This window comes from Vulpes vulpes, chromosome 14 (genome assembly GCF_048418805.1).
Source record: "Vulpes vulpes isolate BD-2025 chromosome 14, VulVul3, whole genome shotgun sequence".
Taxonomy (NCBI): domain Eukaryota; kingdom Metazoa; phylum Chordata; class Mammalia; order Carnivora; family Canidae; genus Vulpes; species Vulpes vulpes.
In genome coordinates, this window is record NC_132793.1 from 86,485,642 (window position 1) to 86,501,499 (window position 15,858).

General features: G+C 53.5%; 1 protein-coding gene across 3 annotated transcripts in view; it reads left to right on the forward strand.

Moving 5' to 3' along the window:
- The window catches only part of APBA2 (amyloid beta precursor protein binding family A member 2), a 246,621-nt gene that overhangs the window by 223,699 nt on the left and 7,064 nt on the right, over nt 1–15,858 (forward strand). For all 3 annotated transcript variants that reach the window (XM_072737070.1, XM_072737071.1, XM_072737067.1), the window contains 5 exons: nt 2,578–2,664; nt 5,067–5,252; nt 8,687–8,866; nt 9,825–10,037; nt 11,506–11,625. In XM_072737070.1, coding sequence (XP_072593171.1) covers nt 2,578–2,664; nt 5,067–5,252; nt 8,687–8,866; nt 9,825–10,037; nt 11,506–11,625 — 786 coding nt within the window. The remainder of the gene's footprint in view (nt 1–2,577; nt 2,665–5,066; nt 5,253–8,686; nt 8,867–9,824; nt 10,038–11,505; nt 11,626–15,858) is intronic.

The window sequence follows — 15,858 nt, forward strand, 5'->3', positions numbered from 1 at the left end:
GCATCTGGGTGGTTCATTTGGTTAGGCATCCGACTCTTGATTCCAGTTCGGGTCTTGATCTCAGGTTCCTAGTTCTGGCCTCAAATTGGGCTCCACGCCCAATGTGGAGTGTATTTTAAAAAAAGGGGTGGGGGAAGAGTTTCTGGAGCAGGAACCAACTTAAAAAAAAAAAATCAAGTTGACCTCCAGTCATTTGTTTGTAAACCTGGTCATTTTGTAAATGCCAGGTCTTCCCGATACAGAGAACCTCAAATGCTTGGTGTTGGAAGGCACTGATTTGGTGCAGGCTTGGTGCTTAAACAGCAAGAGATTTAATCTTCCATTCCTCTCCTAGAACACCATTTTCTGGCTGCGTGGCCAGAGAAGCCCATCTGGGCGCTCCCTTTCTCTTGCAGTGAGACTGTACTCCCTGTGACATTTGCTCTTTGCCCAGTGCTTTCTCCTTGGATTCCTTGAGCTGGCGGAGACGGAGGAACTCACCCAACTCCCTCTGCCATAACGGCTTTCTGCTGGGTGCCTCCAGGCAGAGTAGATGGGCCTGGCTTTGCAGACCTGTAGTGAGGCTGTGCTTCCCTGTAAGGGAAAGGGCCCCCTTGCCTGCAGTTTGCCCAGCGTACCCCTGGGCTGCACAAGCTCCGTGCAGCTATAGCAAGGCTCTGTCATCCATGGCAGCCTGGTCCTCCAGGGTTGCCATCCAAAGAGCCCAAGGGGGCTGGGAGCAGGAGGATTCAGCTCAAAATAGCCTCTGCAGCCTGCTGAGGCCCGCCACCCGCCAGTTATATCCATAGAGAGTTATTCTTCCCTTCAGGCAGGGAAATGTCCAGGATCATTGCGGAGGGCCCCTTTCCTGGTCTGTTCACACTTGGCCAGGTGGGTCCTGATAGGACAGTGCTTCATGAGCCTGGGACCAGGAGTAAGCAGCATCCCCCGCACAGCTAACCCGCTGGTAGCTATTGCCCCCCCCCCCCCCCCCCCCCCCGCATCCACAACATGCCCACCCTATTGTCTGGTGGCCCTCTGTTGGATTCCTGCTATTGGCACTCTCACTTTCTTCCAGCAGAGAGGATGACGGGGCAAGCTTTGCTGTTTCCTGTTAATGACCAGGTTTTGCCTTCATCCATTCACCCTTGGTTTGAACTCATTCAGCTCCACATTTGTCCCTCTTCTCCAAGCAAGTGTACAGCACTCAAATGTCCTCCAAAAATTGTCATTAAAACCAAGTCCACCTGCAACTAACTAACTAACTTCCTTCCTTCCTTTTCTTATTTCTTTTCTTTCTTTTCTTTTTTCTTTTCTTTTCTTTTCTTTCTTTTCTTCTTTTCTTTTTTCTTTTTTGCTTCTGGCCCAATCTACTTTTTTCAGCAAGAGGGGTTTGAGGAACAGTCCCATAATATGTACCATTTAAAAGCATGTGGACATAGAATATAACCTGGTTTCTCAAATCAGAAAAAGTAGTTCTTCCACATCCATGCAGAACTATTTTCAAGTGGATTGTTTGGAACTCTCTTCTCTTTAAGATCGGTTAAAGGCAGTGTCACCTCATGGTGGGCTAAAAGCCCAGAAGACCTTTTCCCCTGAACACTGGTCTAAAATCCAAATTTATCAATATTATACAAGGCCTCTCTGCAACTCCCAATTTCTTGAGGAGTTTTCAGCAGAGGGATTTTCGATTTTTTAGTGAGGAATTAAATCACAGTTTCTGCTCTTTTGAAGTGGAAGATATGCCTCTGTAGGCTCCCAGTGACCATAAAGAATTACTTACCTCAGTGGCTAAGCCGAAAGAATTTGTATTTCATTGCCACTGTGCAGTAGTAATTAGGATTCCCATTGATATAAAAACCAATGAAAGACTGTCCTGGTTTAGAGCAAACCCTGAATAAATAGTTCACTCAGCTTCTATAACATTCCATGTACACATAAGTAATGGCCATATGACAAACATACTCCAAGATCTGACAAAACAGGGGTGTTTGTGTCACAGCTTCTGGTTTCTCCTGCGTTGCTAGGAGGGCAGCACTGAGTCCAGTTGGGGTCTTGCTTCCCTTACCGGTTTTTGGAAGATCAGCATTAAGCCTGCTGGGGGTTGACATAACTGGGACTATTTAAATCAGAAGAGGATGCTGACAATCTAATCCAACTTCTTTGAAAATTTCTTCTGCATTTCCTGGGGATATTTGGAATCCCAAATCCGAGGAACGTATGTAGCCCGAGTACACAGACTCTGTGCCTTTGCGGAGTTTGATAAGGGTTGGCAGGCAGGCCTACTTTTTAGGGAATGGAGGGGGTGCGCTTTGGATGCTGGGACCCAAGACCCCAGGTGTCCAGCCCCCCTCCATGCTCAGGCTTCCGGAAGCTGTCTCCTCCCTCCTTCTTCACGCCCTGTGCAAACTGCCTTTAGAACTCACTTCGCTACAGATTGCGCTGGAAGACGGCATGCAATTTAGATTTCCCTTGGCTGCTCCAAGCTAGAGTAGCATTTCCCTCTAGGGGCACTCAGGGTCATTAGTAAAATTGTCAGGCCTTTGTTCAAATTAGTTTTTTTTTTTATTTGTGACAGTATCCACTGTCTTTTCTTAGAATTCGGAGGGGGATGCCCAGACCCTGACTGAGGTGGATCTCTTCATCTCCACCCAGAGGATCAAGGTCTTAAATGCGGACACACAGGTAAGTGTTTTAAAGACCATTGTTTAAAATCAGGTAATTCAACCCCTAGCTTCCCTCCTCGGGGACCAGAGGAGAACAAGGTCTGGCTGCAGGAGAACTTTCCCTCTGGTATGAGCTGAACGGCTGTCCTCCCCAAGGATGGTTGCTCTGGACCCTGAGTCTTGGATGGATTGAGCAAGCTGCAGGGAGCTGAGGAGCACCAGGCTGGGAAGAGACAAGGATGTGGTTTAGGTCTGTTTCAGCTGAGATTAAGTAGGCAAAATGGCAGGGAAAGAAAACAGGGAGTTAGAAGCTATGTGTGTGCTCACCATCAGGATTCTAGGAGGGCCTTCCTGAAACCTCTGCATGCCAGGCCTGGGGGATGGAACGGGAGGATGGAAATCCTGTGTGAGCTCTGGGCCCTCTGAGTGGGTGGTGCTCCAGCGGGGTGGTAGGGGATGCTGTCTTAAGATTTCCTACCTGTAAACCATGTGCCATATGGCCAGCCTCTGCTCATTTCTCCTGGGCCTTAATCTGCTGCTGGTGGAGAAGACAGATTGTGAGGAGCAAGTGAACCATGCAAGATATAAAGGCCTGAAGCTGAGGAGAAAGAGGGCAGAGGTCAAGGGTACGGGGCAGATGGAAGGAGGAATTGGGAAGACCTCAGGCAGTGCCATGTGCTGGAGGTTTGCTGAGTGAGAGGGAAGCCCCACTCACCCTGGGACTAGACCCCCCTATGGGCTGTTAGAGAGCCACCAGATGCCCGGGGAATGACCCCTTTGCTTCTTTGTCATCAGCCAGTCATTTTGTATGGTGACGCTCCAGATGTGTGGATACCCTGTTCCCCAGCACCTGCTTTGCCTGCAGGTTTCAGCACCCAGTGAGTGTCTTGCTTGAGTTAGTTCCAACATTGATTGGAAGTGCAGAATGCTGATTTTCTACTTAGGCCACGCTCTCCACTTTTATGATCAGATCTTTCCCCACACAGAAGACCTTTTGTTTCTTTCTCTTTCTTTTCACTGTGGACTGGTGGATTTTTTTTAAGCTTGTGCTTTAATCATTATCCTCATTATTCTTTTTGATTCAGCCAGAGACCTTTAATCTGTGTCCTGTGTGATTTTGACATCTTCCCCTTAGTCTTTGATCATGTCCTTGCTTTCTGAAGTGGTGAGGTGTTCTGAGCTCTCCTTAGGCTGCTCCTGCCCCAGACCTGGAATTGCCTGTTACTTCGAGGAGGCACACACAGTTCCCTTTAGTGGGGAATTGTACTACAGAAATAAAGACCTGGGTGCTGGCCATGCTCACTGTTGCAGGGAGGTCATAGGTCCTGGACCCTTGCAATGAAGAGAACTAGACAGCTATGTATTTTAAGAAGCCCAGAGTTCCTCCTTGTACCTGTGAGGAAGGTGGCTCTGCCCTGGTCATGTGGCCAGAAATCAGAAAATGCCGAAAAGCTGCCCTTGACAGTTCTCTTCCAAGTCCCCTTCCTGAAAAGTGGCTCTTGTGGTTGGAAACCACCCCCGTAGCCTTGGCCAGAAAACAGATCAACTCCTGGAGGACAGACAAGGAATAATACCTGCTGTAAAAATGGATTCTGTGATAAAGAAAGGGGGCTTCAGAGGTTGCAGCAGCAGCCAATTTTCTTTTGTGGAAAAGGCACAAAGGCATAAAAGACCAGCTGATTAGTTTCTCAGAGCCTTTGTATGCAGCCTTGTTAGGTAGGGGTCATAGGCAAGACACTCAGTGGAGATTCCTGTCAGACAACAAAAGCCTTCAAGGGTAATGGACCTGCCAGGAGCCGAGGGAATTGAATAGCTCCAGAGGCCCATCGATCAGTCAGGGGAGCTGCCTCAGTGTCCCCTGACCAGGGCCCATGCTGCTTGGGATCCCGGAAGAACCCATCTGTGGAAACAGTTGGCCTCGAAGCCTTCCTCATCTGCTAGGGAGAAGCACATGCCTTGCAGGGAAGGGACCCTTCTCCAGAGCTACAGACTGCCTCTGATCAGGTGGGGACGGGTGTCACCACCTGCCAGTGTTCCTGTCTTCCTTCCACTCTGACATGTGCCTCTGAGAAGTGGGAGGGTGCTGTAGAGCAAAGTCAGATTTACCTTGGCACTGTTTGCTAGAGCACCAGTTCTCAACTGGGATGATTTTGTCTCCCACGGGGACATTTGGCAAAGGCTAGAAATATTTTTGGCTGTCACAACTTAGGAAGGGGGCAATGCTACCCGCATCTAGTGGGTAGAGGCCAGGGCTGCTGCTAACCATCCTACAGAGTCCAGGACAGCCCTTCACTGTCCGATAAAGAATGACCCACCCCACACATCATTATCGTCGAGGCTGAGGAATCCCAAACCTGAGAGTTTTTTACTAGTGGGTTCTTCCTAACATTTCCTAACATGGACCCACCCCCCTCCTGACAGGAGACCATGATGGACCACGCCTTGCGCACCATCTCCTACATAGCAGACATTGGCAACATCGTGGTGCTGATGGCCAGGCGCCGCATGCCCCGGTCAGCCTCTCAGGACTGCATCGAGACCACCCCTGGGGCCCAAGAGGGGAAGAAGCAGTACAAGATGATCTGCCATGTGTTCGAGTCCGAGGACGTAAGTGACCACACAGGCATGCCAGCTCTCCCATTGGCCTGACTTCCCAAGGGCTCTGGCATCCCCGGCTCTTCGGGAACCCTGTCTCAGGTAGAGAAGTCCTGTGCACCGTCAGTGATGTTTCCAGGGGAGTCAGTGGGGTTGTTTTCTAACACTCAAGAGTTTGCAGAGACAGTGAACGCAGTTTCACTTCACTTTGTGAGGTAAGTTCCTTTAGGGCAGTTGATAAATTGAACTATAGTTAAATACGCTTGGGGCGCTATCTGCAGAAATCCTTTAACACAACCTTTTTTCTCCTAAAACAAAATACTCCCTGGCTTGTCTGTGGTTAGGTGCACATTTTCAGATGCCAGGCTTGTGTACGGGGAGGTGACATCTGTGCCCAAGGAACAGTTCTGCTTTTGCTCATGGCTATTTCACATTGTAATTCTGGAGTTTATGATAATTCAGACTCACTAAGAGACCACGAAACCTCTGGCCCTTTCCTGCAGTGGGATAAGAGCATCTTTCCCAGCCCAGAATTGGGAGAAAGGGATCAGGGAGGGGAGTGGGGGCAAGAGGTGAACACTGGGGACAGCGGCCCAGGTCTCTCTCCTGCCCCCTGGCGGGCAGATCTTGTGGCTGTTGCCAAAGTATAATTTTTAAAAAGCAGTTTCTTCCGTGGATACTTGGAAAGGGGCATTCTTGTTCTAGGTGAACTTGCAGGTCAGGGACCTGAAGCAGAAGGAACTGGCCCCCAGATTTTTATATTTGAAGACAGGGCTGAGGGATGGAGGCAGTCCTCTTTTTGCTAAAAAGTTGAAGTCATCTAGAAGTGCTTTGAAGTGATGGTCTGTTGATTGGAGAAGAAATTTAAACGCAAGCCCACTGGTGCACACAGATTCTTTCCACCACAATGCAGAGATCTGTGGGCACCTGGATGGAGACATCTGTGTGATTCAGGGCCTAAGGATATCTTAGAGACCAGGTTGGGGAGATGGGCCCTTGGAAGGGCTGTGAGTGAAGGGCAGGGTAAAGCCATTGGCACAGGGTGAGCAGAGAAGTCATAATGGGGAGGCATAATGGGGATCTGAGATGCCAGCCCCAGGGATGGCTGGGGGCCATGGGTTAGAGTTGGGGGTGCTGCTGTCAGGGGTGCTGACCATGGTGCTGACCCTGGTGTTCTCAGTGCAGGGGGCAGATAAGGCTGAAGGCAGGCCGAAGTGGGCATGAGTGAGACTCTAAGTGATCCTCAAAGGAGTGAGGGAAGGATCCACCCGGTGGAGTGTGGGGGGACACTCAGCATCTGCCCAGAGCATAGCATCTGGATGGTGGCTCCCTCCAGGGGGCTGTGGGGGACAAGTAAGGGATTTGAGGGTCTGATGACAGCGGAGTGGAACACCTGGAAGATGGCATTACAGATACCAAGGCTCTTTCTGAGACTCAGTTTCCCTCTATAAAATGGAGCTGAGGCACTGCAGGGCTGAGGCCAGGGTAGATGAGCCACACAGGTAATAATACCACACAGGTGTGATAGCCTCCTCACCTCCTGCAGGAGGCCAACTCTGAGCACCAAGCTGCCAATGCCAGCTCTTCTCTGAGCCCCCTGCACTCCCACCTGTCTGCATGGGGCTCCTGGCCTCACAGCATTGAGCACCCACAGGCCCTGGCTGTGACCTGGGAGGCAGGGAAGCCCCTTGTCTGCAGCGCTCCCCATGGGCTCCCCCAGACCAGCTGGGAGGGACACCAGGACACAGGTGGCTGGAGAAATAGGAGACTGCCATCAGCAGTCAGTGGGGAGATGCCAAGAGCTCCTGGATTGCACCCAGAGGAACCCTGGCAGGGTGGGGCACCCAGGCAGAACCCTAGACAGAGTCCCAGAGTGTTGGACAGCGCTGCCAGTCTATCCATGCAGCGGTGGAGGAAGTGATACTCCCAGAACCCTTCCCTGCCAGGGGACCACAGTCAGGTGGGGACAGACCTGGAGGCCTGGGAGCAGATGGTGGCAAGCCCTGGGATGTCCTAGGCTCCCATCCCCGCCACCGTCACCCTCTACCTTCTTTTGGCCTCTTCCCCAGGCCTGACTCCTAGCTTCAAACAGAGCCCTGGCTGCTGGTTTCCAGTGCACCATCTCTGGGCTCCCCACCCTCCACTCCACACCTGTCCAGGTCAGGGTGTCACCTGGCCATCTCTGGCCAGTCCACCCTGAGCAGTGCTGCCAAAATGCCAAGATACTGGTCTTGGGAGTGAGCAGGGCTTATTTCTGCCAAGTATATATCAGCCTGTCCCTCATGTAAACTGTTCTGGGCCCAGTGTGGGAGGGCAGTTCAATCTAGAATCCATACCTATTTCAGGAAAGCCTTCCACGCTCTGGTTCTGCCTTTATTATCTGGCCCCACCCGCTTTGTTACAGAGGCATGTTCATTTGTAGCACTTAAATATGCAGTACGTAGGAGGAAGGGATTTAGCATTTAGGTCAAATCCTTTGTTTTCACCATTTTCTGGTCCTTAGCTTTGCTGGGGGCAGCCATGCAGAAGGCCCATTTGGTGGCCAGTGGGAGGCAGGTGGAGGCTCCTGCAGTCAGGGCTGGGTGGGGGAAGGGACTGCTGGGGGCCAAGCCCCTGGGAGCCCCATTGTTCTTGGTGGCCACACTGTTGCCAGTGCTTGGTGTCCCTCCAGGAGCTCAGGGCCTTAGCTCTTGCCACCCTGCAGTCCCCTGTCTGCACACTGGCTGGTGATGGGCAAAGCCTGGCAGTAACTTTTCCATGTCCAAGACTCTGCAGTGTCAGAAATTCATTAATGTCCATGCAGACAGTTCCCTGCAGTAGAAAGAAGTACTCTGCTCTGTGGAGTCTGTGCTGGGGTCCCCAGGTCTTGTACTTCTGACCTGCCTCAGCTGGGAACAGCCACAACTCCCCACAAGAACAGCTGGACACATACCCTGTCTCCCCCGTTGACACTGGGTTTTATTGCTACAGAGACATAAATGTTGGGGAAGCAACTAAGAGTCTCTGTGACCCTCCTCAGAGAACACACCTCAGGTCGATTTTTGCAATAAGATGGGTGGAAAGGAAACCTGGTAAAGTCATTTAAAGCCACAAAAGTAGGATATTTAGCAAATAATTTCTGATATTCCCCAACTTTATTTAGAATGGTGCTTTGTCCTGGGTGGTCCAGGTTGTAAATGGCTCAGATGGGAACAGCCAGGACTGAGCCCTGATGGGGATGAGGCAGCAGAGAGGCTTGGCCCATGGCAGGGGACTAAACGGTGCAGGTGGTAAGACGTCTGTCACCGGATGAGAGCCTATAGCTTCTCTCTTGCTCGTTGAGCCCAGGCAAAGGCCCAGTCCCGGCTTATGTGTGTGCCCTGCAGCCAGCCCGCAGCCCCTCCTCTCCAGGCTGCGTGGTGCCTGTGCTTCTGTGCTGGTCTCTAGTGGCTTCTCCCTGCCTGCAGGCCCAGCTGATCGCACAGTCCATCGGTCAGGCCTTCAGTGTGGCTTACCAGGAGTTCCTGCGGGCCAATGGCATAAATCCCGAAGACCTGAGCCAGAAAGAGTACAGTGACATCATCAACACCCAGGAGATGTACAACGATGACCTCATCCACTTCTCCAACTCCGAGAACTGCAAGGAGGTGAGCCACATGCACCCTGGGTGTGCCACAGGGATGCCATGGGGATGCCACCATGCTGTAGTAGCCTTTGCCACCCATGCTGAGCTCCTGCAGAGCCAGAGCCGCCTGGTGATGCCCCAGAGCAGCTCTTGGTGAGAGGACTCGAGAGTGAGCCTCCAAGGGCCCTCACACACAAATCCACATCCTCACAGCAGAATGAAGGGCGGTACATTTGCTCCTGCCTTGAGAGCTGAGCATTTGTGTGTGAAATGAGGTGGTGTTGTAACAAAGGAACTGATTACGATCTGTCTTAATGACCTTGAAAATGTGCCTTTTAATGCTGCTATTATCATTTACTGGAGCTCAGCACCCAGGAGGTGTTTCTGAAAAGGATATGAGAAGCATCTTTAAGATCGGGGAGCTTGGGTGTGCTGCCCAGGGGAGTTTCAAAGCTGCCAGTGGTGGAGGCCCTCCCTCACATGGTTCAGTGTGTGCTGCTCAGGGATCTTTAGAAAGTCCTCTGTGTCCTAACATGGGAACAGATAGCCTGGGGACCACCCATACCCTGACTAGTTGTAAAGAAGTAAAGGAAGGAATGATCAGACTGCTTGTTGAATGAGTGAATGAATGAATGAATGAATGATCGATCCTGGCTTTTTGCTGAATGAATGACAGGCAGCTTTCCGAAGAGAGTGTCCCTTGGGGTGGACAGAAGGTAGACCTTTTCTAGATATGAGCAGGAGCTGGGGGCAGAATTGAGCCCTGGAATCTAACACTCTTCTCGCTTCCGTGGGTTGTGGGAGGTGAGCAGAGCAGGAGACAGGACGCGGGAGCCACGCTTGGGCCTGGGGGTGTCCCTGCCAGGCATGGATGGGAGGGAGTTCGAGGGCTTGGAGCCAGAGCTGGGCGAGGCCGGGGGTAGGTGCGCAGGTGTCCAGGCCCCTATCACGGGCACCCTTCACTGCTCATTTCCTTGCAGCTGCAGCTGGAGAAGCACAAGGGCGAGATCCTGGGCGTGGTGGTGGTGGAGTCAGGCTGGGGTTCCATCCTGCCCACGGTGATCCTGGCGAACATGATGAATGGTGGCCCGGCGGCCCGCTCAGGGAAGCTGAGCATTGGGGACCAGATCATGTCCATCAACGGCACCAGCCTGGTGGGGCTGCCCCTCGCCACCTGCCAGGGCATCATCAAGGTACGCACACAGGGTCCCTGCCTACTTTTATTCTTGCCGCATTGTCTTTTCCCCCTTGACACATGAGGAAACGGGTCCAGAGAGACCCAAGACTGTACCGTAGCACCGCAGTCAGAGAAGGCCCTGGGCTGCCCTTGGGGGTTTCACAAATGTTAGTTCCGAGTGACATAGATGCGCAGGTGCAGGGTGACCCCATTCACATGGGACTTTCCCAGGTTAGCCCCCGAGGGTCCTACTTCTGGGCACACCAGGAGGGTTGGTCACCCTGCATGGGTCTGAGAGCAGGGAGGCTGCTCTGACGGTGTGACCCCTGAGCTTGCAGCTTTGGGAGATACTGAGCTGCTGGACCCTGCTGGGAGCGGGGTGGGGGGTCTTCACACCTAGTTGTTCCAGGTCTAGAAGAGCCTTAGGGCACTAAGATCAGAGATGCCATTCGGGAGGCCTAGCACAACAGTGCCTTTGCTCTGTCCAGGGTCTCCAGACAGTGTGCTCTGTCTGCTTGTGGATAGTCCTGAGGCCTTCTGTCTGTAATCTGTCCCCAGCCCTCTGTGGCTTGTTCCCTCCTCACCCACTGTGGTCTCGGTGCTAGAGGACACATTTGTGTCTGCCCTTGTCTGCTTGAGAAGTGAAAGGCATTCTTGGGGCCATAGCATCCCATGAGCCAGCTCTCAGCGCCAGCCCAGCAGAGCATCTGTCTGATGGGTGAGCACCTGGGCAGAGAGAGGGTAGATGAGGCAAAGGCCTCAGCCTGTAGAACCAGAGGCTTGGTCTGCCAGGAGCCTCCCTCCGAGGGCTGAAGTGCCTAGGGCACTTGGTCACCCAGGCTCTGATGGGCCAGAGGAACAAGATGGAACTAGAGCCCCTTGCCCCCTCCTCCCCCGGACCTAATCTCACAACTGTGGCCTGAGGCACTTGCTGACAGTCACAGCCTCCCCAGGGCCTGAGGTGGCCCTTGGCTCCAGCTGGCTAGTCTCTCTATGGACAATAGACCCTCCTGCTTACAGATTGTCACTGAACCCCTCACTCCCTGTCCCCACCCCTGCCATTGACATGTTTTGTTTTGAGGAGGACTCCCCCACGGTCCTTCCAAACAAGGTGCTCCTCCTGCATTCAACGCAGGGATGACCCCTCCCATGACCCTGTGAGGGTGACCCTGCTGCCGTCCCATTGGTCATACACCATAGTGTGCTGGCTTGGCCCCTCTGGCTCTAGGAATAGCCTGTTTTCACCTGGGTCCGACAGCACACCAGAGCATAGTGGGCCATGGTTCTGGCTCCCACCTGCGGTAGCTGGCAATCTCTGGGTCACATGGAGGATCGTGGAAGCCGAGAGGCGGCTGACCTGCCAGACTCATTCCCCTGCACTCAGGGCCTCCACCCTGCCTGCTGGTGCAGCCTCGGTCTGGGCCTATGAGAGCCTGCTCAAAGGTGGCATCTAAGGCTCCCGTGGCCCCTGCCCCATTCTGCAGGGTCTGAAGAACCAGACTCAAGTGAAGCTCAACATCGTCAGCTGTCCACCTGTCACCACAGTCCTCATCAAGCGGCCCGACCTCAAGTACCAACTGGGCTTCAGCGTACAGAACGGGATCGTGAGTCTGCCCTCTCCGCCTTGGCCACCTCCACTGTGCATGCGTGGGCCTGAATGCAGGGGGCTGGGGATGGCAGCTCTCCACCCACCCTGCTCCCTAGGCCCCTTCTGTCTGTAGGCATGGGCCCCAGCTGGTGGACACAGCTGCCAGTAGCCAGGCCACACCAGGCAGGAACTTTTGGCAGCTCCTGGCGCAGGCATGGGTAGGAGGGAGGGCTGGCATGCAGCCAGGGAATGTCCCTGTGATGTCTATTACTGGCAAATACCTGCCTTGGAGGAGAGGCAGGTTTTCCAACTACTGCAATCTGGACGCATCCAGTCAATGGCAACATCCGACTCTCTGTGTTCAACAAACAGATATTCACTCATTCATTCACCCATTCAGAGCCATGTGTGAAGTGCTTGCACTTTGTCAGGCACTGAGGGAGTGGGAGGGCTTCCAGGAGGAGGTGATTCTGGGCTTGAGTGAGCCTTGGTCTGCCCAAACATCTGTGCCTGTTCCTCAGGCCAAAGCTCTTCATTCAGAGTTCTTGCCTTTTCTTTGACTGAGTTTTTGGCTGGAATGAATGAATCTCTTTCTTGGTGTTTCCTTGTGCAAAGGTCCCAGCAGGTAAAAACATGGCCACAGACGAAGGACAGAAGAGGCGAGTCCAGTCATTTCCAGATTGCTTAGGCCAGCCTTGAGTAGTAAAGAACTGAGGAAGAGATTGTACAGTAGGTGGGAGTAGTGTTAGGTAAGGGGTGGGGATATGTATAAGCCTGCCCATGAGCAGAGAGGAAACACAATGGGAGAACATTCTAGAAAGACAACTACAAATGAGTCAGAATTATCCCTGTTGCTCTCTTGGTGCAGAAGTATAGAGAGGTACATGGAGCTGGGAGAGTCACAGGGCCATTTCCAATTCTTCTCATGTTAGTGCACCCTTGCCGCTATAACAAATATTCTCTGAATCTCAGCATACAAAGAGTTGGTTTCTCATTCAGTGGGTTTTTCCCACTGTGGGAGGGGCCTTTGCTCCACAGGGCCACTCAGGGGCCCAGGCATGTCCTCAGCTGGGTTTTGGAGGCTCCCCACTGGCTGCTCTGTGTCTGGCTGGCAGCTGGAGAAAGATAGGGACATAGGTGTGACCCTTGCCATTTCTGGCCAAATCTCACTGGCCAGACAGAGCTCAGTCACATGCCCCACAAAACACAGGGCAGGCTGGGAAGATGGCCATCTGGTGCCCATGACAAAGAGGGAAGGGGTATGAGGGCATTTAGCCAGTGTGACCAGTTGGCCATAGTTGTGTGACCCTGGGCAGGTCACTTAACCTCTCTGGACTCTCCTTAAAATGTGGTTATGAAGATTAACTAAGAAAATCCATAAAGTAAACCAAGGCATTTAAAGAAGGCCCCCTGGGGCACAGATTCTGCAGAGGAGATAGGCCCCTTGGTACTTGCACCCAGGCAAGGGGTCATCTGCATCCCCTTTGGGACTTCTGTCCAGGTCAGTACATCTGTCCCAGGAGGTGGACAGCTGGTGGTCTGGCCTGGCCCTGCCCTGCCAGCTCCTCTGTATATGTGGGTGCCCTGGGCACAAGAAGCTGCCCTAACGGCTCTGCAAACCCCCACCAGGGGCTCTGCCTGCACCCGCTGTGAGCACTGTGTAGAGGCCCCCTGCTCAGGGAGGGGCTGACAGAGGCCTCTGACCTGCCACTGACATGCAAGCCCTCACACGGGGCCTGCCTGGGAGCCGTACTGCTCCAGAAATGCCTCCCTCCCAGGCTCCTGGGTGGTGGCTAGGAGGACTGCCTGTTCTTGGGGACTGTGAGCCCAGGACAAGCCTGATGGCCGCCCCCTCCCCAAACACCTTCGTCTCTTCAGCTTGTGTAATTACGCCAGCACAAAGAGGAGCGTGGGTCCTAGTGAGGAGGCAGCTGCCACACAGAGAGATTTAGTAACTTGCCCCGGGTCACACAGCTAGTAAGGCCATCTGGGACTATAGGAGAGAAGGCAGGGGGCAGAGGGCTGGGGGCAAGAAGAGACAAGGAAGGGTCCAGGCTCTGGTTTGTGTTTGATTGGGGCTAAATCAAGGCAAATGGGAGAGGAAGCAGATGCAGTGGTGAGGACAGGTGGGGGGGTTTGAGGTGAAGCGTGAGCCTTCCTTCTCAGAGGTGGGGAGGGGAGGCAGCTGGGAAGAAGGCAGGGTGACTGGTGGGGGGGCTTTCCTGGGGAGGTGGAGGGGGTGGTCTCTGCAGGGGGGAGGGACACGCTACATCCATGTGGGTGGCTGGGAGGCCGAGGGCAGTGAGGAGGGCAGAGGGCTTCTCTGAGGTTTGGGAGGTGTGGGGCTAGAGGTAGCAGCAGATCTAGGCTTTGGGGGTCTTGAAGCTGGGGGGAAGATCACCCCCAGTGCTGAGGACAGCGTTGCCAGGGCCGCCCATCCCAGTCACAGATGCACAGACAAGAGTGCTGTCCTCTTCTAGCCACGCTGGCCACTGCTCCAGGGGCTGAGTCCAGGGTGTGTGTGAAGCTCGGTGTCGCCTGGGGGCGACACTGAGGATGAGAAGCAGTGGGGTGGCTGATGCCAGAGAGGTGGGGGCTGTGGTGGCTCATGAGGACTTCCTTCCGAGTATGTGGCAGCTTGCGCTCAGAGTACCAGGGAGGGTTTTAGATAAAGCATGTGAATCTGCGTGGTTGCTCCTGTCATGACCTGGGAAATGGGCTGCAGGCGGCTGTACAAATCAGCCCCACATCTCCTCCTGGCCTTGCAGCAGTGACCCTCAGGTCAGCAGTGCTTGCAGTGTCTTCCTGCACCTGCTCCATGAGTAGCACACCTATGCCATGGGCAGGTGTGGGTGTAGGAGCTGGCTGTCCAGGTTCAGCACCCCCCACCCCCACCCAGACACTCAGAGGCCCTTCTACTCAGCTGCCACCACCAGCACAGCTCAGGCCATGTCCCATCATCCGTGGTGGTTGATGAATGCCACAGGCTCCCTTGCTCAGCTGAGGCCTTGTTGGAGGAGTATGTTTGGGAGAACGTTCAGGAGGCCTGAGGATGCTGGCTCTTCCTGACCAAGAGCTTGCTCTGAGGACAGAAGAGCCAGGCTTTGCCTCTCACAGCATGATCAGATTGGACCTGGGCTTCTAGCCCACCCTGCCTCTCCAGAGGGGCCTGGCCTGGTGACCGTCCCTTCCTCTGTGGTCTCCTGCTGCCTTGCAGTGGTGGAGCTCTCCCAGGCTGGCACCTCTTTCATGACCTCTGGCCTCCTGGTCCCCAGTGCTAGCGAGGCTCTCAGAGGTCCCTTCTCCCCTCACCAAGCCCCACCTGGAGTCCCCCCCACCAAGCCCCTAGCTGGCTTGGGGCAGCCACAAGGCAGCCTGTGTCCTCCAAGCAAAATAGGCAGCAGTGCAGGAGCCCCTCCACCTCCACACCACCTGACCACAGCAGGAGTGGGTGGTGACGGGATGCCTGGCTAGGAAATGGCATTAGTTAGCTCCTCTGCACACCCACGGTGGTTTTCTGCGTGATTACTACAGAAGGCTTTGCTGTGGCGGGCGGCAGCTGTTACTGTGCAGGATAAGTGCTTAGATGAGAGAAGTCCCAGCACCGGGGCGTTGAAGGAGATCGGGGTGCTGTCACATGAGAGGGAAGTGTCCTCTGCACACCTGTCAGAGTGTACATTCACGTCTGTGTGTATACATGGGTGTGTGCACAGGAAAGGTGCTAGCGCTGGTGCTGGCCTCCTCCTGGAGCTTGGCACAACCTGTCTTTTCTCCAAAATGAGAGGCCCCATGTGGCTAAGAAGCTGTATTATGTTCTGGAATCAGCCTTACCCACCTCCTTTTCTTTCAGCCCCAGCTCTCGACTCGGACATCTGTTTTTTCTTTCGTTTGTTTGAATTGTGGTAAAATCGATTAACATAACATTTACCATCTTAGCCATTTTCAAGTGTTCAGTACGTTCACACTGTTGTGCAACCAGTCTCGAGAAGTCTTCATGGTGCAAAAGGGGAACTCTGTACCCATACAAACTGACTCCCCATTCCTCTCTCCTAAGCCCAGCTTCTGGCAGCCACTGTTGTACCTGCTGTCTCATGAGCTTGACTTTTCTAGGTACCTTGTAGAGATAAGTAGAATCAGACAGTACCTGCCCTTTGGTGACTGGGTTAGTTAACTCCCAGCATGATGCCCTCAAGGCTTATCCACCTTGTAGCCTGTGCCAGAATTTCATTCCTTTTCAGGGCTAATACTC